Raw genomic sequence first — 21,855 nt, 5'->3', positions numbered from 1 at the left:
ATAGTAACCACAGAGATGCATGGAGGAAAAAAATACTAACAGGAGAAAGCAAAAAAAAAAAAAACCCAAAAAACTGTTAAGTTGCTTGCTTACCAAATTATAGTACGTCTTGCTGATTGCAGATGTGTCAAAGCCTTTAGGTGGGCTCTTAAGGGTGCCAGACTTGGGGGACACTTGTTTGTCTACAATCAGAAGGGAAACAAATGATTTGATGCAAGTACTCATACACTGAACCCATTTTGAATTCAGTATTAAACAAACCTCATCAACAAGCCAGTTTCTCTACCAACAGTTTATAAATCACTGCACTTTATTAGGTACACCGCTACAGATAGGTTGGACCCCCTTATCTATTCAGAAGTGCCTTAATTCTTCGTGGCTCAGATTCAAAGTGCTGGAATCATCACAGATGCTGCAGATTCTAACTGTAGCCTTTGAGTACAGCAAACTCACCGTCATATTTAAGAAACCAGTTTAAGCTGATTTGAGCCTCGCCACATGGCACGTTATCCTGCTGAAAAGCAGCCATGAGGAGATGTGCACAAAAAGGATGGATGCATACTGTCAGCAACAATACTCGGTTAGCCTGTAGTGTTTAAATTACGCTCAACTAACCGTGCCAAGGAAAGATTTCCCCCATCGCTACACCATCAGCAGCCTGAAACATTGATACACTGGTAGGATGGATCTATGGTTTCATGTTTTTTTTTGTCCTCATCATCTGAATTTAGCAGCAGAAATCGAGACTCATCTGACCACGCAATATTTCTCTAATCTTATGTTGCAGTTTTCAGCATGTTGGAATTGTAGCCTCAGTTTCCTGTTCATAGCTGACAATAGTGGCACCCATGTGGTCTTCTGCTGCTGTAGCCCATCTGCTATAATGTTTGATATGTTGTGTAATGTTATGGTTATCCTTGGCTGTAACATGTGGTTATTTGAGTTATTGTTGCCGTGGTATCAGCTTGAAGGATGCTCCTCTAAAGTGTGGCATCAACAAGACATTTTCTCCTAAAGAACTGTCGCTGACTGGACTCTGTAAACCCGAGAGATGGTTGTGTGGGAAAATCCCAGTAGATCAGCAGTTTTTGAAATACTCTGACCAGGCCATCTGGCACTAACAACCCTGCCACATTCAGTGTCACTTGAGGCACCTTTCTTCCCCAGTCTGATACTCAGTTTGAACTTCAGTGGGTTGTCTTGACCCTTTCTAATTGCCATGTGATTGGCTGCATGCTGCACGGCCATGAAGCATTTCATGAAATCCAACTTTATGACAGCTGATTTGAAATAAATGAAATATTACAAACGCTTAGGCATCATTATAATAAAGAAGATGCATAAAAAGAAAAGTGATTAAATCTCTGAAGGAAATGCACTTTAAGTGGCTGTTGCAGTGCGTGTTTACTAAGATCTTTTACAGCACTTATAAAGTAACATAATGAGTTCCTTTATCAGTAATAAAACTACAATCCCTCCTCACTGCCTTAATACCACATCTCAGTAAATGCTTTCTAAAAGACTTCAGACACCACTAAAAATATAAGTTGTTTATACAGAAACCATTGGGCATAAATTTATTTATTCCTTAGGTAAATAAAGAAAACAACCCAAGCCAATTAACCGCCATGTTTTGGGTTACAGTGCAAGCAGAGTCATTTAAACTCCCACCAAGGTTAAACTATTCGAAATACGAGACACGAAGGACAGCGCACTTCCCTTGGCTTCAAGTTTCCGAACCACAATTTTAGCTTGTTAAAATGAACCCTTCATGCAGAGAAAGCACGTCTTGTGTTACTCGAAAACGTCTTCACAGTTGCAGCACTGTGTCACTGGCATCTCGACACAAGCGGGAAAAACAAAAGACCGCAGCAGATGTGGCACTACATTACTGTCAGGCGGAAAGATGGTGACAAAGGCAGCTGTGAAGCTGTGCACTGGTAGGCAAACGGTGAGTGTGACAGAGATTTCTCTTTAGTATACTATTTTCCACAAAGGCATGCAGGGGCAGGGGATTTATTTAGAAATACGTGGACTGAAGGATGCAACTGCCAATTTTTTATGTTGTAACAAACACAGTGTGATGAATCACTACACTAAGGTATTAATATCTTGGTCTAGTGAGTCCAATTTTGGAAATAGCATGAGTGTGTCTCTAAATGTGAAATTTGTTTCAGAAATTCGACCAGTTAGTTATTAAAAGCACATCAGGAAGTTCTGCGTCTCCCATAAATTCTTAATCAGACCCTGTTAATCACTCATACCTACCGGAGCCCTTGACCTCACGCACATAGTTGCTAGGAAACCAGCCAGTCTTGCCATTAAGCGTCCCTTCCCACCAGCCGCCCTCCTCCTGACGAGTTACGCTGATGAAATCGCCCTTAGCAAAGGTGAGCTCATCCTCGTTGGTCTGCTGGAAGTTGAAACGCGCCTTCACCAGCAGCTGCTGTCCGCTGTTCTCTGACATGTCCTGGCGAAAGAGGCGGGAGCGTCAGCAAGGCGGAGGAGAAGCCAACGGAAATGGAAATAGGATTTGTAACCACTACTGTACAGTAAATCTTACCATCTACAACTATTGAAGTCTTTGCTTTGATTTAACTGAAATGTGATAAACTGATTATTGCTATTAATATGTTGTGACAGACAGGACGACCTGAACTGGTGCAAAATGATGGATTTAAGTGAGAGACAGTTCCTGCAGCATAAACCTGAAACTTTTACAGTTCTGGTGATAATTTCTATTCATTAAGTCTCCTACTTCTTAGAAATTTATGAGACACTGACATAAAATTTAGACACTTGCTGAACAAGTGTCTAAAAAAAAAGCTTCTGTGATTTGCCATACCTCGGGTGATGAACTTCATTATAAAGGTTACTCTCCTGGCACTGATCAAATCCCCAAAAACTTCTCTATTCATCATCATTATCATCATCAAATACTCGATTTTTAGACTAATTGGATTTTTCTTCCAGGACTATGTTCCCTTTATGCTTTAAAATGGCTTAGGTGTAACTGTACGCCTCTTTCCGTATATGAGGATGACATGCAAATTTGCTGCTGCCTCCATCTCCACCAACCCCTGAGTCATTTGCCTGCAGCAAACTCTGCTCAGGCACTATAAAAGCACTTTTCACAATGGCAGCATGTAATACTGGAGTCATGTGTTTGGACCAGAAACCAGTGAGCAGAAAAAAAGAATAAGAACAGACTGTTTGTGAGACATCAGAAGTTAAATGTTAAGTGTTTTATTTATGTTCTCTACAGTGTTAGAGCTGTAATGATAGATAACATATGCCTTTGACTCATATCCACCTAATCTGTGTCAATACGGGGCAGAAGCACGTGTTGACCTTACCAGGCTGCGAAACTGGTTCTGCAGCAGCTTGGAGGATCGGCCCAGTGAAGCCTGAGAGGACAGCGACTCGAACGACTTGATGCGGTGGGCTGAAGAGTGTCGGGCGCACACCGAATCGCTGCCCACACCGATATCTGCGCAAGAGCGGGGAAATATAAATCAGTCTCATGACCACTCCCACGTCCATAATGACACTCTCACTCATGCACTGCACATTTTTAACTGACCTGCAGTCACTTTATTCAGAGTAACCAAACTGCTGAGCACTTTGGAGAAGTTCAGTCCCAGCAGCAGGTCACTGGCCTCGAATGGCTGCGGGTGAGAGACAAAGAACATGAGCCTGACAGTCCCAGCGATGACAACACCGAGCAATCAGTCAGTAACAGTCAGCTGAATAATGTACATTACAAACACTATTGAAAAACACAGAGGGGATAAGACTCACAATATTGATGATTTTTCACTATTAGAAGCCAAACCATACAGGATACAGAGTAACACAGAGGCCGTTATTTCGCGAGTTAAAACTTTTTAAGAATAAACTTGTTCTACTGTTAAAACAGTTCTGCCTAACTCGGCTCGTTTTAGCAGAGTGCCTTCTGGTGGATAAACTTTGCAACGACGGCACTCATAACATAGCTGAAGGGTGTTTCTCACATCTCTTTACTTTTTTATAGATTGTCATTTCACTAGCTGGGACCACATCCTCAATTAGGTTGGACAGCATTCCTAGTAGATAATGGCAGATGGCGTAAGCATGAATTGAGGCCGCAATTTGGGGAAGGGCTCGGAGGGGACTGGCGGTGGCTCCTGAGCAGATCCCCATCTACTAACTGTAATGAGAAGTCAATGAATTGAAAAAGGGAAGCAGGGTGGGACAGAAAAATGAGAACAAACAGGCTGTAGTGCCGGGGGATCATACATAGACAGACAACCAGAAGGGGAGTGTATGAGGTGTAATTATTATCTTATCAGCTGTTATAAATGCAGACACCACTTTCGCCAAATAGCTAATATTGGTATTTTCATTATTGTCAGCAAAAAAAAAAAAAAAAAATCACAAAAAGATAATTTTCTTTATATAGAAATATTTTTTCATTTTCAGCCATTCCAGCCATCGATATTCTTAACTGTTTTTCCCTTCAGGGTCATGGGTGGGCTGGAAGCTCTCCCAGCTCAGTGGCTAAGAGCCAAGAGAGGCTGCTAGTTCATCACAGGGCGAACACATAGAGACAGACAGCCATTCACATTCACATCTATGGCCGATTTAGAATCACCAGTTAACCTAATTTGCTTGTCTGTGACCTGCGGGAGGAAGCCTGAGTATCCAGAGAGAACTCGGGTAGGCTGAGAGAAAAGGCAAACTCCACCGAGCAAGGCTTCATTCGGCTGAGGGATTTGAACCCATAACCGTCTCTGTGAGGATATGATGCTAACCGCTGCAGTGTCCCATCCTTTCATTTTGATCATTTTCACACATCAACTCCTTAATGTGTGGGCTGCAGTACATTTGTGAAAACGGCTCAAGTGACAGAAACTGCAAACCTTGCATTTGAAATACATGCGCAGTGCACATAATGTTGTTTACAACATTTTCAATCAGAATTCCTCAGGCTAGTGTGAAGTCTTCTGTGTGAGTGACGTTTACTAAAAAACTAGAGCATCTAACTGTTTTGGAAAATGACATGAGCTGAATACGTCTTTGACCTCGTTTGTTATACATCCTTTATTCAATCTGGTAATTTCAAGGAAATATAAGTGTAAATGAAACAGAATGAATATACACAGAAGAATCAGAAGACTGATGTGATAAGTATCCCTTATTTGGCTCTTTTCATGGATTTGGTGACAACAACAACAAAAAAACACTGTCTGTCCCACCACCACCCTGACACTGGCCTCTCTAGTATGAATGGCAGTGACTGTATCTCTGTTAATGACTTAGGCTATCTCTTCCTGTGCAATGCCTCCAAGTGATTAGTTACTCTCGCTTCGGTAGCACCGAGGAAGAGCGACTGTGAGATACGAGTCTCTTTCATCTTCCGCTCTGATTGTAGACATGTCCTCAGGGAAAATGTGAATGACTGTTTGAGTGAGTGGTGTGGAACATAGAGTATGTAGGTGTTTGTGTGCTTGTGATTAAAAGCTACAAGACTCGCTGCCATCGCGAAGCACCCTCATCCCCACTTGTCTAATATCTTAAGATTCAGTTTTAGACCCTTAAGAGTTCTTCTTCAGTTTTAACAGCAGCTTTTGCTTCACAATGAAACATGACGAATTATGTATATTAAAGATTTTTGCACGGCGATCATTAACATGACTAACGTGACGAGCTCCGACTTGTCTGCTGAGCCTCAGCATCATAGCCGGGTAATGATCCCCGCAGGCTGAAACAATGGTCCAACACCCTCCTGTGACTCAGCACGCTACAGCAGTGATACACTTGCTCCCATACTGTCACAGCTGAGGAAATGAGCAGTTATCTGCACAGGATGATACAACAACCTGGACCATATATACTACAGGCAATATGAGACTGAAGGAAGAGTCGAAACAGCAGATTATATCAAAACAAATCAACACCGAAACAAAACTCTGAACCAAAAGCGTTGACTTTTAAAGGCGTTCATATTAGGTGGACAGCGTTTGAGATGTGGTAAACTTACATGGCAAGGCAGCTAGGCAGTTTCCTGTATGGCAAAACAGCAACAAACAACTCTTCACTGGCCAAGTCAGTCAGCTGATCTCAATCCAGCTGATCATGTGTTTGAGTTCATGAAGACTGCACTGAGGACAAAAGGCCCCTGACAAAGAAGTCAAGCTTACAGACCAACAAGAGAGTTTTTAAAATCTTATTAGCTACTTTAGCCTTGCAGATTCATGGTGGTTACAGCAAATTGAAGGCTTTAAATAGCATGATAAATGCCTTTTTTAAAGATCTCAATCGCTTTTAGTGCCTTAGAACTGTTAGAGAATTTTTTAAAAATAAAAGATACTGGTTCATCTGATTTAGTTGCAGGTAGGTAAAAGTTCTTTTTTGGCTGACTAACAAGGCTGAAGACAAGAAAATCTTTTACTCCTGTTTTTCTTCCTAAAGATAAACAAATAAAGCATGAAAACTGTTCTAGATGTACTTTTTTGCTCATCAGTTAATCTACTAATTGTAGCAACTTTATACAAAAGCATGCAAAATCAAATCGAGCCTGCCACAGCTCTGTACAAGTGGCAGATATCAGCGCTAGTCAGCATCTAAACATCACCGAAATCAGTTTATCAGATCAGCGTAGCCTACAGACTGTATAGAAAAGATGAGCAAAGCCACTGTAACTTCACCCATTTTGATGCCTTGACTGGAGAGTGTTACCCAATTGGTGTTTTGAAACCAGACATCACAAACGAGGAGTGGAGCTGTCTGAGTAAGACTGCATAATCAATTCTGACTCTAATGGGAACAATAGTTTACGAAATCATCATCATGTTTGTCTTAAGAAGTAAGATTAGCATTTGAACCCATAATGTCATCAGGAAAGTGTTTGCAGAGATGACAGATCAATGGATCTAAGGGTTGTTTAACTATAAACTAACCAGAGTCACCACACCCCGTCGGCCACTACAGAGGATCCAGGTTTAAAGCCCTCGCGCTTTGTCTTCGCGTTTCACACCCAAACGCTGTGTCCATCATTTATATTCAGTCTGTGGCCAACACTAGCAACCATAGACCGTTTGACAGACACCTGGTGCCAAGTAACAATTATAAAATAGTAGCATTTACTCCTAAGGCCAACAACAACACAAATACAATTAAGTTCAGTTCACTGATATGAATTAGTTTTGGCAAATCCTAGCAGACAGGTAGCAGCTGTTAACACCCCTATTAATGCAAGCTTTTAAGACATCAGTTATAGGGACATAAAACGTTTTTTGTAGCTGGTCTTAAACATGTTTATTTCTGCTATAAATGAATGTCTCAACATGGGAGTCTATAACTTTCTTTTTTCAACAGCCTTCAGTGGTCATTTGAGGAATTTTTGCCACTTCACGGGTTTCATTTTTCAGCCCAGGAGGTTGCCACTTGGTGTAGACAGGTGGATTTGTTATTAGTCTCAGGGTTGGCATAGTGTTACTATTCCAGTGGGGCCAGAGGGGTAATGAGAGCTGTACCAACTGTATTTCCTCCTCTATAGCATCATTAAAGGGCCGTATTGCCAAGGTTCTGCTTAGACCCTCAGACAGCTGAGACAACACAGAAATCCACTCAAAATAAAGATCAGGTTAACAAGTCTGATTTTCAACGTTTGCTTTACATTTTCTCGCTTATGACCGTTTTTTAAAAAGACAAAAACCTATTGATTTTCTTTAATGTGGCACAAGAACAAGACGAATTAAAATAAAAAACATTTTTCTCTTCAGCTTTCAACCAAGTAACATTAAACAGAACAAAGCTGAAGCCGCAGCACACTGATATTCTGGAAACCTTAAATAAACCATGCTGGACTCCAGGAAAGCTGCATCTTGAGCTCATCTCTGTGGCAAGCACTCAAAAAGCTGGTAAAAGCAATGATAAATAAGCCTCGCGTGTACTTGCTGATTTTTTCTTAGCATGAAGATTGCAGTTTGATGGCACAGATACATAAAACGCTAAATCCTAAATGCTTTGCCTTTTCCAGATTGTATTTGGGATATCACCACTTCTATAGGAATATGGAACTTTAGGTTTTATCAGGGTGGCTAGATGGGATAAGTTTGCTCTTTCTGAGGGACCACAGGGGTTATGGGAACTCTGATGATTCCCGTGGTCAAACGCATTAATGTTGATGGATCAGTAACAGCAGGTGTCTAAATATCAGACGTGGTCGCAAGCATCTAAGCAGAATTATTAAAAATCAAATCTAAACGACATTGATCCTTGTGAGATATTCCAACCACACATGGGACCGCAGCAAATCTGGGATGTCCCCGCTCAGCCAAGTGTCCAGCTTAACTCTATTTAAAAGAGGTCGGCCAGAACTGCAAGAGCACAGTGCTTTTTTTCCCCCCGTCTTTAACATGCAAGCGCCCACTGCTCTAATCTGCCGTCGGACCAGTTACCTGGGGTCCGAGCCAGCAGTGCTCTGGGCTCTGGATAACATCCATCTTTGCCCTACAGCTGGTGAGCAGTAGGACTCCCATGTCCCAAATTACTGTAATCCTGCTCTCTACAGTTCACTCAAAAAAATTCACATACAGCTGATCACACATGTGCACACGAGGATTGAACATCCTTTTTTCAAAAAAAAAAAAAAAAAGTGGGATTTGTGAGTGGTGCATCCTCTAGTAAAGTAACAGCCTGACACAAAAGAGTAGATAGGATGAGGACTATACCAGAAAGAAACACAGATCCTTGCTCAGCACTGCTGCCAGGACCTGTCCCTGCAGTCAGCCAAAGCAAACACAGGTCTTTACCAATAAAGCCATGCATGCACTCAGCTTGCTTTACTTGCATTTCATTTGTCCGTTACTACTAAAATGGCATGTTTCACACACTCAAATTGACAGTGCTTTTTCCCCAGCTCCTCCTCTTGTCCTGTAGCTGGAAGACTCACCAGGGAGCAGCAATGCTGATGAACACTGACTTGCATTGTCAGAGTGGGACGGTTCAATGACCCCTCTATGCCCCAGCTGATACACAGACATAAACAGCACTCTGTCCTTAATTTGCAGAAGAGTGGGGTTGGAAATTTCAGTATCCAAAGCTACAAAATTATCCAGATATTTCTACACGGGCCCAGGAGTGAGCTGCTTAATCCGGGGACATGTTAAGACTTTGCACCTTATTATTGTTATTATTATAACGCGTTAATAACTATGTTGGGACAAGACTGGCTTACATAACCATCCCCAGCCTCAGTGACTTGTTTTCAGAGACATGTTTATTAGGTGGCCAGTGTGAAATGGTGGTGAGGGTAAAGCCACGCATGAGCCCGAGGACAAAGCTTTCTGGATTAATCAGACAGCGTAAACATAAGGCGCCTGAGACTGCGCGTGAGGAACGTGGATATTTCCACAGTATCAATGAGAGGCCACCGAGGTGGCTAAAATACTGCACATGCATCCACCTTACGATAAAAAACAAAGCTCTCAGCCGAGCGATGGGTGATTGTTCTCGCTTGCTAATTCACTCCTCCTCCCTCTCTCTGTCAGGGGCTCCGTCCCTCCACTCCATGGACGCATTGTCCATTGTCTCCTCCTGAACATGCAAACTCTACGTTTCAAGCAGCTTCTCTACGTGGTTAAGTGATTGCAATCCCCCCTACACACACCTAAAATAAATCCGAGAGGGTACTCACCTCGACGCGGAAAGCCGTGCAGCCCTTCAGAAACTCTTTTATGTTGCTCAGGCACTCGCCGTCGTTCTTCGGTTCTTGGTAAACCTGAAAAAACGGAAACGCTGGTCAGGACTTCCAGTTCACGCTCGCCTCTCTCACTGCGGTTGCTTTCATTGCCTTAAAAATCTATCTTCTTCTCCTTCTTCTTCTACGACGCGCATTCTACTGTCTCCCGTGTGTGAGCACTGACCGGGCCTGACACTCCGGGAGGCTGAGCACAAACCCCCTCTCAGCGGGGAAGTGGAAGAGAGTGCGGCGTTGGGTCGAGGGAAATGACGTTGACAAATAGGGATGCCCCCCTTCCCCGTCTTCCCCACCCCACCAACTTCTGATGTTGCTTTAGCGTGTGGGTGCACTGGTTTTTATTCCTGTCCCATTTAAATACGTAAAGAAGAAGAATAAAATAAGACAAAAAATAGTGGGCGGTGTCGGGAAGCAAAATATGATTGAATCCAAAGGACTGCAAAATTATGTTGAATCAATAAAATACTCAAAACATGATCATCTTCATGATGATACAGTTCGTTCTACTAACAAAAAATAAATGAAAATAATAAAATAAATTCTATTTTAGCCTACTGATTAATACATTTTATAGATGAAATCAAACTTAGCAGTCCTCTAGGGGGTGAACCACGCAGTCGTGCTTGGTCAAACATATCTGTAGCATTCCTGTACTGCCGTTTCTTTTTATTTGACTTGCAGAGCAATATGAACTTAGCACAAAAAGTAAGGAAATTTGTGTTTAGTTGGAAAGTTTGAAAGCTTGTTGATTTTGCTTAAATGTTGCCATAATTGTGGGGAAAATGTACTTGTGGGTTGAGCAGCAGAGTTGAGTGTGTTGTTGCCCTCGCCAGATCCCCTCTGCCAGTGCCTAACAGCTTATTCTACTATTGGATCTTGTTTGGTGTTGTTTATTGGTCTGGATGATTGAAGTCTAATGAAAACAACACGTGTTGGCAGTTTAACAACTTATTCATTTAACAAACAGGAGCTTCAGTAGCATGTGTAAGAACCATGCACAACCACAACAGCCTGGTACCTCCTCCTCATGCTGATCACCAGCTTTGTCACACGCTGCTGTGGAATGGCATCCCAGCCTTCAACCAGCATTTGTCACAAGTCAGCCACTGTGGCTGTGTTGGTCACTCTGGCAGGAGCAGCACATCCAGGCTGATCCCACAAGTGTTCAGTAGAGTTGAGGTCAGGACTGCAGGCGGGCCATTCCATCCTCTCCACTCCCAAATTCTTGAAGTAGTGTCTGATAAACGTCATCTTGGAGGATAGAGTTTGGCCTCAGACTGTGGGGATGTGGGATTGCTACTGGTTGCAGAATCTCATCTCAAGCTCTCTCCAGTGACCTGGAGGCAGTTTCAAAGGAAACCTTGTTTTTCCATTGAGGGAGTTGCCGCCCCACACAATCACACTGCATACACCAAAAGCTGTTACCCTATTGGTGCATCAATCAGCATAGTGTTCTCCATGTCTTCTCCACATTTTGACCCAATAATCCAAATGCTGAAAGCAGAATATGAACATAACGTTCTTCTACATCCAGGTTCCAGTGCACATGTTGCAGACAAAAGCGCAAATGGGCCTGACAGTGAAAGGCAGGCCTCCTGGCAGCTCAGTGAGACCAGAAATTGTCTAGATGGCGAGTCGTCGGCCATATTGTCCTGCAAACCTAGACTTCAAATCTGTAGAAGACTCCCTATGGTTCCTAGGTGGAGAAAAAAGTCTTCATGTGGTGTCATCTTCTTGGGATACCCATTTGGTAGCCTGTCTTTGACATCCCCCATTATATGGAACTCAGTCTGGAAATGGTAGTAAGATTCACTCCAAATAATGCTGCAACTTGGTTTGGTGAAACATTAGCTTGAAGTTGCCCTTTGGCACAGGTATGCTTGGAGGAGACGGCAACTGACCGCTATAGCAGGGTCCATGCTCACAGGCACTGCCAATCAGGCACCTGTTTGTCAGCACCTGCAATGCCAGAAGCTCAAAATAAGAGTCAGTAGCAAAATACGCTACATACTCAACTCTGCTGCTCAACTCACAAATGCATTTGTCTTATAAATTTGGCACCATTTAAGGGGAAATAAACAGGCCTTCCAGAGGTATAAGGCTTATTGCTAAGGAGCATTGTTACAACAAATAAATCATTGACCAAACTTTATGTTTTACTTTTAAGTTTATCTATATTTCATGATGTAAAAATGTAAAATGACAGCGTATTCAAGGTGAGTACCAGTTCAAGGATCTGGTATATGACTGAAGGTTCCACAGGAAAAAACTCACAACATCAAACACTTCTCATTAATTTTGTAATATGCTTCTTCACAGGATGCTTGTTTATGTTAGAAACTGTAATTTTTCTGAGGTGACTTTTTTTTAAATCAGCTGTTTTCCCAGAGTGGGGGCAGTTAATGCTTGATTATTGGTACTAGTATAAAGCCCTGATATATGCTGTAAAAACACAGTAGACTAAGGAGGGAAATCCCTCTGTGAAACATACTGTAATAGGCTGCAGCTGTATCTAGCGTGTATCTAGTGGCACATCTGGCCACTTTATTAAGTCCACTGGTTGTTATGCAAATATTTAATTAGCCAATCACATGGCAGCAATTTAGTGCCTTAAGGGTGTAAACATAGTCAGGAGGACCTGCTGAAGTTTAATCTGTATATGAGAATGGGAAAGAAAGATGATCTAAGTAACTTTAAATGGGAAACACTAGCTGGTGCCAGAGGAGCTGGTCTATGCGGAGTATTTCATAAACTGTTGATCTGCTGGGATTTTCCCACACAACCATCTCTAATGTTTACAGAGAATGGACAGAAAAACAGAGAAAATATCCAGTGAGTGGCAGTTCTCCGGGAGAAAATATCATGCTGTGCCAGAGGTCAGAGGAGAATGGCCAGACTGCTTCAAACTGTTGGGAGGACAACAGTCACACAAATAACTGCTTGTTACAACCAAGGTATGCAGAAGAGCATCTCTGAATGCAACAGACAGTGTACCTTCAGGTAAATGGGCTACAGGAGCAGAAAACCACTTCAGGTGCCAGTTCACATGGGCTCACTAAATATAGAACGTTTGGTCTGATGAAGCTCGACGTTTGTTGTGACGTTCAGATGGTAGGGTCACAACATACAGATCTGTTGCAAATATGTCATGATTTCATGTCAATATGGACAAAAATCTCTGAGGAATGTTTCCAGCACCTTGAATTTGTACCAAGAAGATTTAAGCCAGTTCTGAAGGTGAAAGGGAGGCCAATATGACACTAGCAAGGGGTCCCTATAAATGGCCTGTGAGTGTAGTAACTTTTCTCTCTCGGCCACGCTTCAAGATTTATTAGCACCAAATGAAAATTTCACTTGTGATTGCAGAGCAATACAGATACACCTGCTCATAAGCATAAAATAAGGAAACAGGTATATCAATGGGGAGTCATTGCATGAATGTAAATTAAGTTGTATGTAAATCCACTATGGTGGCTCCCTTGCCTTTGTTCTGTGCAGCTAGTGTGACTGCAGCTGTTAATGGGTGAAATGTATCTTGTTTTTCTCTTGGGCCTTGTAAAATGTTAGCATGGGCTGCAACACAGTGGCAGAGCATGGAAAGGGCTGTCTCCTGTTCACATCTTCAGCTTTTTAGGTAACATCACTAGCAACTATCACGACTGACATATGGCCCAGCTGTGCCACACATTTTGGCATGGCCATACTGTACAGTGCAGCCCAGAATGACAGTGATTGGTCAGCCTGAAATTGTGGTCATAGACACCCTACTTATTAGAAATATTTAAACACATCAAGACAGATAGACAGATAGGTAGATAGGTAGATAGATAGATACAGTATCTTCATTGCATAGTTTAGGTTATTTTTCAAATAAAAATTGTTCCTTGGATAGTGTATATTAATCTTAATAATTTAGCAGACACATGCTGAACGCTGTATTAAAAATTCCTTGTTCACACTTGGCTAATATGTCATTATTGGGTTGGTGCATGTTTTGGTTGAAAAAACGTATTATTATTATTATTATTATTATTATTATTATTATTATTATTTCTATTCTATTTCTATTCATTTACAGTTTCAGCTCATCAGATCTGAAAGCGTTTAAGAATTAGCCCGAGAGAAAATACATATTTAACATCTGGTTTTATTTTTTGTTTTCCTTCTATTATTATGAATAACGCTCATTACTCTATGTGGTGCTCACACAAATTATTCATATGCTGGCATACCTGTGGCCAAATAAGTGATACTTTATCACTGCAAGCCTTTACACACACACACACACACACACACACACACACACACACACACACACACACACACACACACACACACACAAAACTTCAATGAAAATAAAGAACATTATTATTGTGACAGAAGTAGATTTGACATTATTGAGACCGGCACATTTGCCCACACAGGATTTCACCCATGACCATATAAGGATAGGTAGCCTATTAAAAAAAGAAAAGAAAAAAGGGAGGCTGTCTTTTAACCACCCTCAGATGTTCTCCTGCATGCTTGATGATCAAACATAACCTCCACCCCAGAGTTATATTTGTCATTTTAAGGGAGGAAAATGGAAAAACCCGTATGGCCATTGGCAGGCAAATTTGTTGTTGTGAGGGTGCAGGTATAGCCTCCGGCAGCACATCCTCTTTTGAGGAAAACAAATGGCCTCCTTCAGGTTGTTGCTGAAACCAGCAGACGCTGCTGGTAAACTGACAGACACAAACACTGCGCTGTTTCTTTAAAAAGGGAGAGGGTCTATCGCTGTCTATGCGCCTTTGCAGTCAATGGCGGCCCACTCTTAAGGCAATGGTCTGTGTACAGAAAGCCCCTCATCCCCGGCGGATCAATCGGTGTGCACTATCAAAATACACTGACATACAAGCCGCATCCGCCGGGATTAAAGAGAAAATAAAACAGGTTCTTTCAACGATAGCAAAGATCTGCTGAGTGGTTAGAGCTGCATTAAAAGCATATGTCGAGGCCTTCATTTGAAAGGCTCTAAAGCATCTAACAGCTCCCAAAGAATGACCAGTCTTCCTTTTGCTGTAGTGTTACCTTATTGAGAGCAGATTATTATTGGGTGGTACAAACATCGACCTGTATTTTCCCCCTCCTTTTTTTCTCCTCTTTTTACACGCTGACATACGCGCAACCATAGTACTTCCATCGCAGACAATAACACGGGCTGCCGTGACCTACAAAAGAAATTTCCTCATGGATCAGTGGGCAGAAAGAGAGGCCAGACAACAAACCGCGTCGGTTTCCCTGTGCTGGGCAACGCGGAGACACGCCGACGCGGGCGGGCGGTTGGGGATGCGGAGGAGAGCGGGGAGTGAGTGTCGGCTATTTCCCTACCTTCTCCGTGGACCCCGGGCTGAGCCGCTCCAGGAGTCTACACAAGACCACCCCATCCTTCAGGGAGGTCTGCAGAAATGCTTCAGGATCTGAGATGGTCTTCTTTGGCGATTCCAGCACCCCGAGCGTAATCAACCATGTAACCGTCTGTTCCGCCGAATTCATGTCCAGTCACAGCAGATCCGATTCAACAAAGCGGCTGTGTTTTGGTATCTCAACAGCTCAGCACCCTGGTTACGCTGTCATCTGTGCGTTAGAACAGGAACAGCATTAATCCAACCGTATGATGCATGATATGAGAGAGAGTGTATGTGTGTAGGGTGTGCTGTGGGAAGAAAGGGGGGAAAAACTGTACCTCGGGTAGATGCGGATGACGGCTGGCTTGTGGAAATTCAGCAAGTCTGTTTCCCCCCCTCTAACCTGGAAAGCTGTCAAGTGCGGTTCGCTGTGATGCGTCGAGGCAGTGGACTGCATACATGCGCATCGCAGCCGCCAGCCGCTCGTCTATTGGATGACATCACAGGAGAGGGACAAGCCTGTCCAACCAGTTGTTGGGGCACTTTTATCGTGTCATGAATAGGCTTTTACTGCGTGGCTTTGCATATCCTGCCCTTTCATCCGTTTTTATTATAACCAGGCCACAGGCTATCCGTTGTTATCTGCTGCAAGCTGTGTGTTTTTTGGAGGGTTCTTTTTTTTTTTTTTTTTTTGGACAGGCCTCAGTTGGAAAAAAGGAGAAGCAGCTGAGCAGACAAGTCGGCTTACTGATCTCCTTTAAAAGACAAGCTCTGAAGAAAGGTAACATAAAATATATTTTGACCGAAGCACCTTCATAACACGGATCTATGTATCCATAAAGACATGTTGCCAAGCTGCTGTATGGACTATTATGGTGTAGCCCTCAATTATGGGGTCAGGATAATATATATAGGAGGTAACATAAAAAAAACAACCAAATAAATAAATAAATAAATAAAAAGTTGTTCTACATAAAAATATGTCTTTTTACATAACTTTTATATTCACTGTAAAATGCTAAACAAAAACAAAAACGAAACACAGATGATTTTAAAATAACAATTTCAGATTAGTCTTCATTGCAATCTTTAAGTGAAACGTGTCTTAAAAATGAAAAAAAAAATGATAAAGCTCATTATCCTTAATGTAGAGCACCAATACCAGATAAACACCAAAAACACACTATTACACAGACACATCAGGTAAAGATGTTGCACAACAGCCCAACCTTCACCCAGCCCTTTCCAAATACGCGCGCGCGCGCACACACACACACACACACACACACACACACGCGTCAATCTTCTACTTTTAAATAGTGTTACCGGTAAAGAAAAAATAGCCCTGTTCTGTTTACAGTTTGGTTCAGTGTAAACAGCACACTGTGAATTTTACCCTGAGGGCATCAGCTCATACTCTTTGTATTTACAGAACGTGGTTTGGGTTACAGGTGTTATTAAGGCTCTGCCTCCTCACCAGCTCCTCAAATAGTCCGAAAATATCTCCCAAAGAGAAGTTGGTGGGGACATTCCAGTTATTCTTCCGGCACCTTTGAAGTTTTGAGAAGAGTTTATTGGAAGAGCTACCGAAAAGAGTTTGTCATCTGCCTCAACAGGTGATAGATTCAGTAGATGCCCTCAGGCAGCTATTCATTCTGAGCCTTTAGAGAAACACACACACTGAGTGATTTGTCAACAAATGTAATCCACCAGATGATCCCGTTTTTACTGAGAATCTAAATAAACGCTGACTTATGTGTCTCATTTTAAAGACTTGCCTAAACCGTTCACACATTCAAAACATATAATTAGGCTCATTAGATGAAGGTAAATTACCTGATCTTAAAAAACATTGAAACTACAAAGAACTCAGACCGAAACATTATCATGCAACCATGTTAATATTAGGTTAGCCATTAGACTGGCTGTGAGGGGGGTTGAAGAAAATGAGCCAAATATGGCATCAAACTGACCAGGAAGAACATAGAAATTTGATTAAATAATGTGTAAATAAGATGCTATTAAACAAGAGAATATTATTTAGCTCTCTCACTTCTTTTGTCCTGCAAAGGCAACAGGGAAAACGTTTAGGAGAGCTCTCATCTTTCCACTGCAACCTGGACTGTAGCAGCGGAGTGCATAAGTTTCCACTTTGGCCACGAGGTGGCGCCCTCTATTCACTGATCTGCTCTAATCTTTTCAGCGTCGCATGGATGCCTTCTGGCTTATGTTATGAGACACCTCTTGGTGGTTTATATGCTGCATGCTACACTAACACGGCGTGAACAAGGTAAGCAAGCAGCCAATTAATAATAACCCCTAAAATATGATTACAACGGCTGCTTCGCCTTCAATGTATAAATTTGAGGCAGCACGGGTATAAGTGCTTCTTAGTTATACTTTTAAAAGAAATAAAAATTTTAAAAAAAGATTTTATTTTAAATTGCGCAACATCTGGAACAAAAGTTATTTACATCAAAACTTTATTAATAACTGTCAACATTTCTAAGTAAGCGTGGGCCAAAATATTGATATGGCAATATAGCCTATCGCTTCCATCTGCAATGCATTACTGATACATGGGTATCCATTATTTTTAATAATACATGTAGGCACTCTAAATGGACTCCCTCGCCAGTTTGATCAGAGCGCAGACTTTATGACTCCTCACGGTGGCATTTGTCAAGTTTATGAAGTGGAGGGATGTTAACAGTGAGGACCAAAAAAAACAGCTGAAACTGTGGGACACAGAGTAACTCTTTACTTACTCTGACAAATTAGAGTAAGTAAGGAGTTGTGTATTTATTCACTGATACATTATAGTGAATAAATACATAATTCCTTCTTTTTTGCCTATTTGGGGTGTTTTGTGTTCTTTTATAGCTGTACAGATATTGTGATGCATGACAGCGTTAAAATGTATCAACTCTCTTTTAATGACTGTATCATTATATCATCATTACCATAAGCAACGTGTCATGATCATTTCCTATATATTCTGTGTTTCCTACCACAATTCCTAACAGTCGGAGGGATTTTTCAGAGTCTTTACTCCAGTGAAATTTTTATTGTTATAAAGCAGCAGTAAATAATTTATTAACTACAAAGGGGGGGAAAGGGAGGCTGGACTGTTAAATCAATTAGATATTGTATTTTAGTTAGTTCAAATTGTGAAATATGAGCACTGTACAAAAATGCACAGACAGTGTAGCTCACCCCGCTTCTGTTCTCCTCACACCTTCGCCATCTCCCTTATTTTGCAGAAAGGAGTGTGTGTGGGTGAACATGTGTACATGCATGCCTGCATGTGCGCACACACATGTGTTGTCAGGAAGGTTGACTCTTGAGGCAAGCTGTGTTCTAAACAGGCAGGCGTTGAGGGATGCCGCTGTACCTTTGAGGTCCTATCACCATGGGCCTGTAACCAAGGGTGCCACTGTGTGGAGACTGGCCCCAGGCATTTCATATCCCTCCATTCCCAGCTCATCTGTACAGTTTCCACTCTGTTCCACAGGCAGATGCTGTACTTTCATTCTCTTTGCCTTTGTGTGCATGCAGAAGGAACCAGAAATAGTTTATGTAATATTAGAATAAACCAGCCAGATACTCAGAGAGGTACTCCCACAGACTTCTCAGATGGACTTAAATAGCTCATTGCTAAAACCACTGGGTTCATTTGGACTCACTTTACACAGAATTTTGCTTACATTATTTGAAAAATGGAAATTATTACAAATAAACTTGGAAAGAACTGTTTATTTATTTGTTTGCGTATTACACGCTAGTTACACTCAGCTGTTGAGTTATTATTAGCATCTTAGCAATTCACTCACTTTTTTGGCTACTGATGAGATATTTCAATGGTTTATCCGTACACTTTTCTAGCAGCTTGAAATGCAGTTTTCCTTTTGATGATGACTTATTCATTTTATGTATTTATGCATTGCTTTGGATTTGTGTCTCACAGCCTATCCATCACTTTAAAGGAACTCCAGTGTTCAAACCTTCTCAGGTCAGCTAAACTATTCTTTCTATGTACATGTTTCAAGGCTACTGGAAAAGTAGCCTGGAAGCATTTTAGTTATCGTATTTGCTACATTTGACTTTTTTTTTTTTGTAACTTATCGCTTAAATATGCATTTTACAAAGTATTTATTTATTTTGCTTGTTTGATTGTTTGTTTGTTTGTTTGTTTTTTGGGGGGGGAGTTCATTCTAAGTATATCAGTGCACAAGAAATGAAAGGAGCATACCATGTAAATAAAAATGAGCATGCTCACACAAACACATGCCACCTGTACTACTATACTATCCTAAATCAAAGAATCCATACAGAGAGCAAGTCCCATTGAATGAGCTAAAGTCAAAGGCTCACAATCAGTCTGTAAAATCAAGTCTGTCTCATGTTAATCTGAACAAAAGAACAGCACACATGAACTCACAAACAAGCACAGTCTTCTCATGTGCACAAAGTTTTTGATGTCTTCAGCATTTGGCAGATCAAATGAGTTTCTTCATGTGGGCTCATAAACAAGCAAAACTGAAGCCTGTGACAGAGTCGCAGAGTTATCTGTGACTGCTCCCGTGTTCAGTCTTTGACAGCTGCCATAAACAAAACCGGGAACACTGTGTTCTCTGAAGTGTGTGCAGCCCAAACCAAACTCCACATTTAATCAGTTAAAATGCTCCCCCTGTCCCTCTTTATAAAGAATATGCTGCTGTTACAGGGAAATAGCTGGTTTGAAGGATCATGGTGTCACCTGTGCTTCTTTAAATCAATGAAGTCAGAACTCTAATGTATCAGCCTTTTTGTGTCCATCTCTCATTCTTCTTCCGGCATCCCCGAAAGCCATCTGAGCTAGAGAGACAGCTCATATTTTACTGTGACAAGGCAAAGTCCATCCAAGAGCCAGAGTTACTTCACAGGCCAGAATGCATTAAGCAGAATAATGGATGGGCTAGACAAACACACAGTGCCAAAATGTCAGAAAGAGAGATGATCAGACATACAGTACATTTTCTGTGGAGGGGTTGAAGCCTACAGCAGGAAATGACAAATTCAATTTTCCTCACAACATGCTTTCAGCCAAAGATTTTTTTTCCATGTGAGGTAAAGCTTTACATGTAGAACTGCCTGCTGCAAAACTAATAATCATGTTTACCTGATCTTATAGCAAGAGTAAAACCAAAACAAGACACAGGAGCGTAAATCAGGTGCAACATGAATGTCCCTTTGTGGCCATAAGAGGCATGTGAACAAATGTACACAATGCGCTTGATTTGGCTCCCTTTTTGCCAAACTTTACTACTAACGTGATGCATGTTTACTTTGTCGAATATGCTTGCATAGACAACTATATGTGTGCTGATTTTCTATGAGTTTCTATGAGCTATAATATGTGTGAATCTATAAGACTGCTTAAAGCTGATAGGAAAGTAACCAATAACTTAAATAACCACTCATTGCAACCTGTGAATGCAGAGGAGCACATAACATATTGCACCCTGAAGCAGACGGGCTACAGGAGCAGAAAACCACACCAGGTGCTAACTGTCAGCTAAGAGCAGGACAGTGAGGCCGAGTCACTGATTATTGTTGCTGAATACGTCCATCCCCTTATGATCACAGTGTGCCTGTCTTCTGATGGCTGCTTCCAGCAGGATGGAGTGTTGCAAAGCTCAAATCAACTGTATTCAAATCTTGTCTCGCTACCCTGCAGATGTCTGCCCTTCCCTGAGCCTGATTCAGCTGGAGGCTTCTTCCTGTTAAAAGGGAGTTTTTCCTTCCCACTGTCACTAAGTGCTTGCTCAAAGGGGGTTGTTTGATTCTTGTGGTTTTCTCTCTATTACTCTAAGGTTTTCACCTTAAAATATAAAGTGCCTTGAGGCAACTGTTGCTGAAATTTGGTGCTATATAAATAAAATTTATTTAAACTCATTACAACCAAGGTATGCATAAGAGCATCTCTGAAAGCACAACACACTGAGCTTTGAAACATTTGCACTACAGCAGCAGAAGACCGCACCAGGTGCCACTCCTGTCAGCTGAGAACAGAAAACTGAGGCTACGGTTCTCACAGGATCACTAGAAATTGGATAATCGAAGACTGGAAAACCATCACCTGGTCTTATGAGTCCTGGTTTCTGATGCAACACACCAATGGTGTGGTCACAATGTGGCACATTTATTTTTTTTATTCATTTTTTTTTTTCCAAATCAATGTTTCAAAAATATTGAGATATAATGTTGGGGAGATAATGTATTTTTTGGTAGACTTCAGGCACCTTAGCGCCATAACCTACCTGTGTATTCTTGCTGATAATGTCCATCCCTTTATGACCACAACACACCTATCTTCCAATAACTACTTCCCGCAGAATAAAGCACAGTCTCACAAAGCTCACATCATCTTAACCTGGATTCTTGAACATGACAATGAGTTCTCAAGTGTCACGAATTTCAGTCCAGTAGAGCACACCTTTGGGATGTAGTAGAGCAGGAGATTCACATTATGATGACTGTGTGATGCTAATCTCTCAATATAGACAAAAATCTCAACAAGGTTCTGTTTTGAGAGCCTTGTTGAATCTATGCCATGAAGAATTAAGGCAATTCTGAGCGCAAAAGAGGGTCCAACCTGATACTAGCATGGTGTGCCTGATAAAGTGGGTATGCAGAAACCAATTTCTTACTCTTTAGCTGTTATCAACTTCCCGTATCATG

The 21,855-nt window shown here is 41.6% G+C and overlaps 1 protein-coding gene across 5 annotated transcripts in view; it reads right to left on the bottom strand.

The window, feature by feature from the left end:
- The window catches only part of arhgef7a (Rho guanine nucleotide exchange factor (GEF) 7a), a 30,645-nt gene extending 14,979 nt beyond the window's left edge, over nt 1-15,666 (bottom strand). For 2 of the 5 annotated variants that reach the window (XM_025903526.1, XM_019353279.1), the window contains exons 1-6: nt 15,116-15,280; nt 9,683-9,766; nt 3,584-3,668; nt 3,357-3,490; nt 2,269-2,470; nt 94-182 (exon numbers count right to left, since the gene is read on the bottom strand). In XM_025903526.1, coding sequence (XP_025759311.1) covers nt 94-182; nt 2,269-2,470; nt 3,357-3,490; nt 3,584-3,668; nt 9,683-9,766; nt 15,116-15,280 — 759 coding nt within the window. Of the gene's footprint in view, nt 1-93; nt 183-2,268; nt 2,471-3,356; nt 3,491-3,583; nt 3,669-9,682; nt 9,767-15,115; nt 15,362-15,470 lie in introns of those variants that run through there. The other 3 variants (XM_025903527.1, XM_013276202.3, XM_003452917.5) reach the window with 3 other exon arrangements.
- Between the last annotated feature and the right edge of the window lie 6,189 nt (nt 15,667-21,855).

The sequence above is a fragment of the Oreochromis niloticus genome, linkage group LG16, assembly GCF_001858045.2.
Source record: "Oreochromis niloticus isolate F11D_XX linkage group LG16, O_niloticus_UMD_NMBU, whole genome shotgun sequence".
Lineage (NCBI taxonomy): Eukaryota > Metazoa > Chordata > Actinopteri > Cichliformes > Cichlidae > Oreochromis > Oreochromis niloticus.
This window is presented reverse-complemented; position numbering and strand designations above follow the sequence as displayed.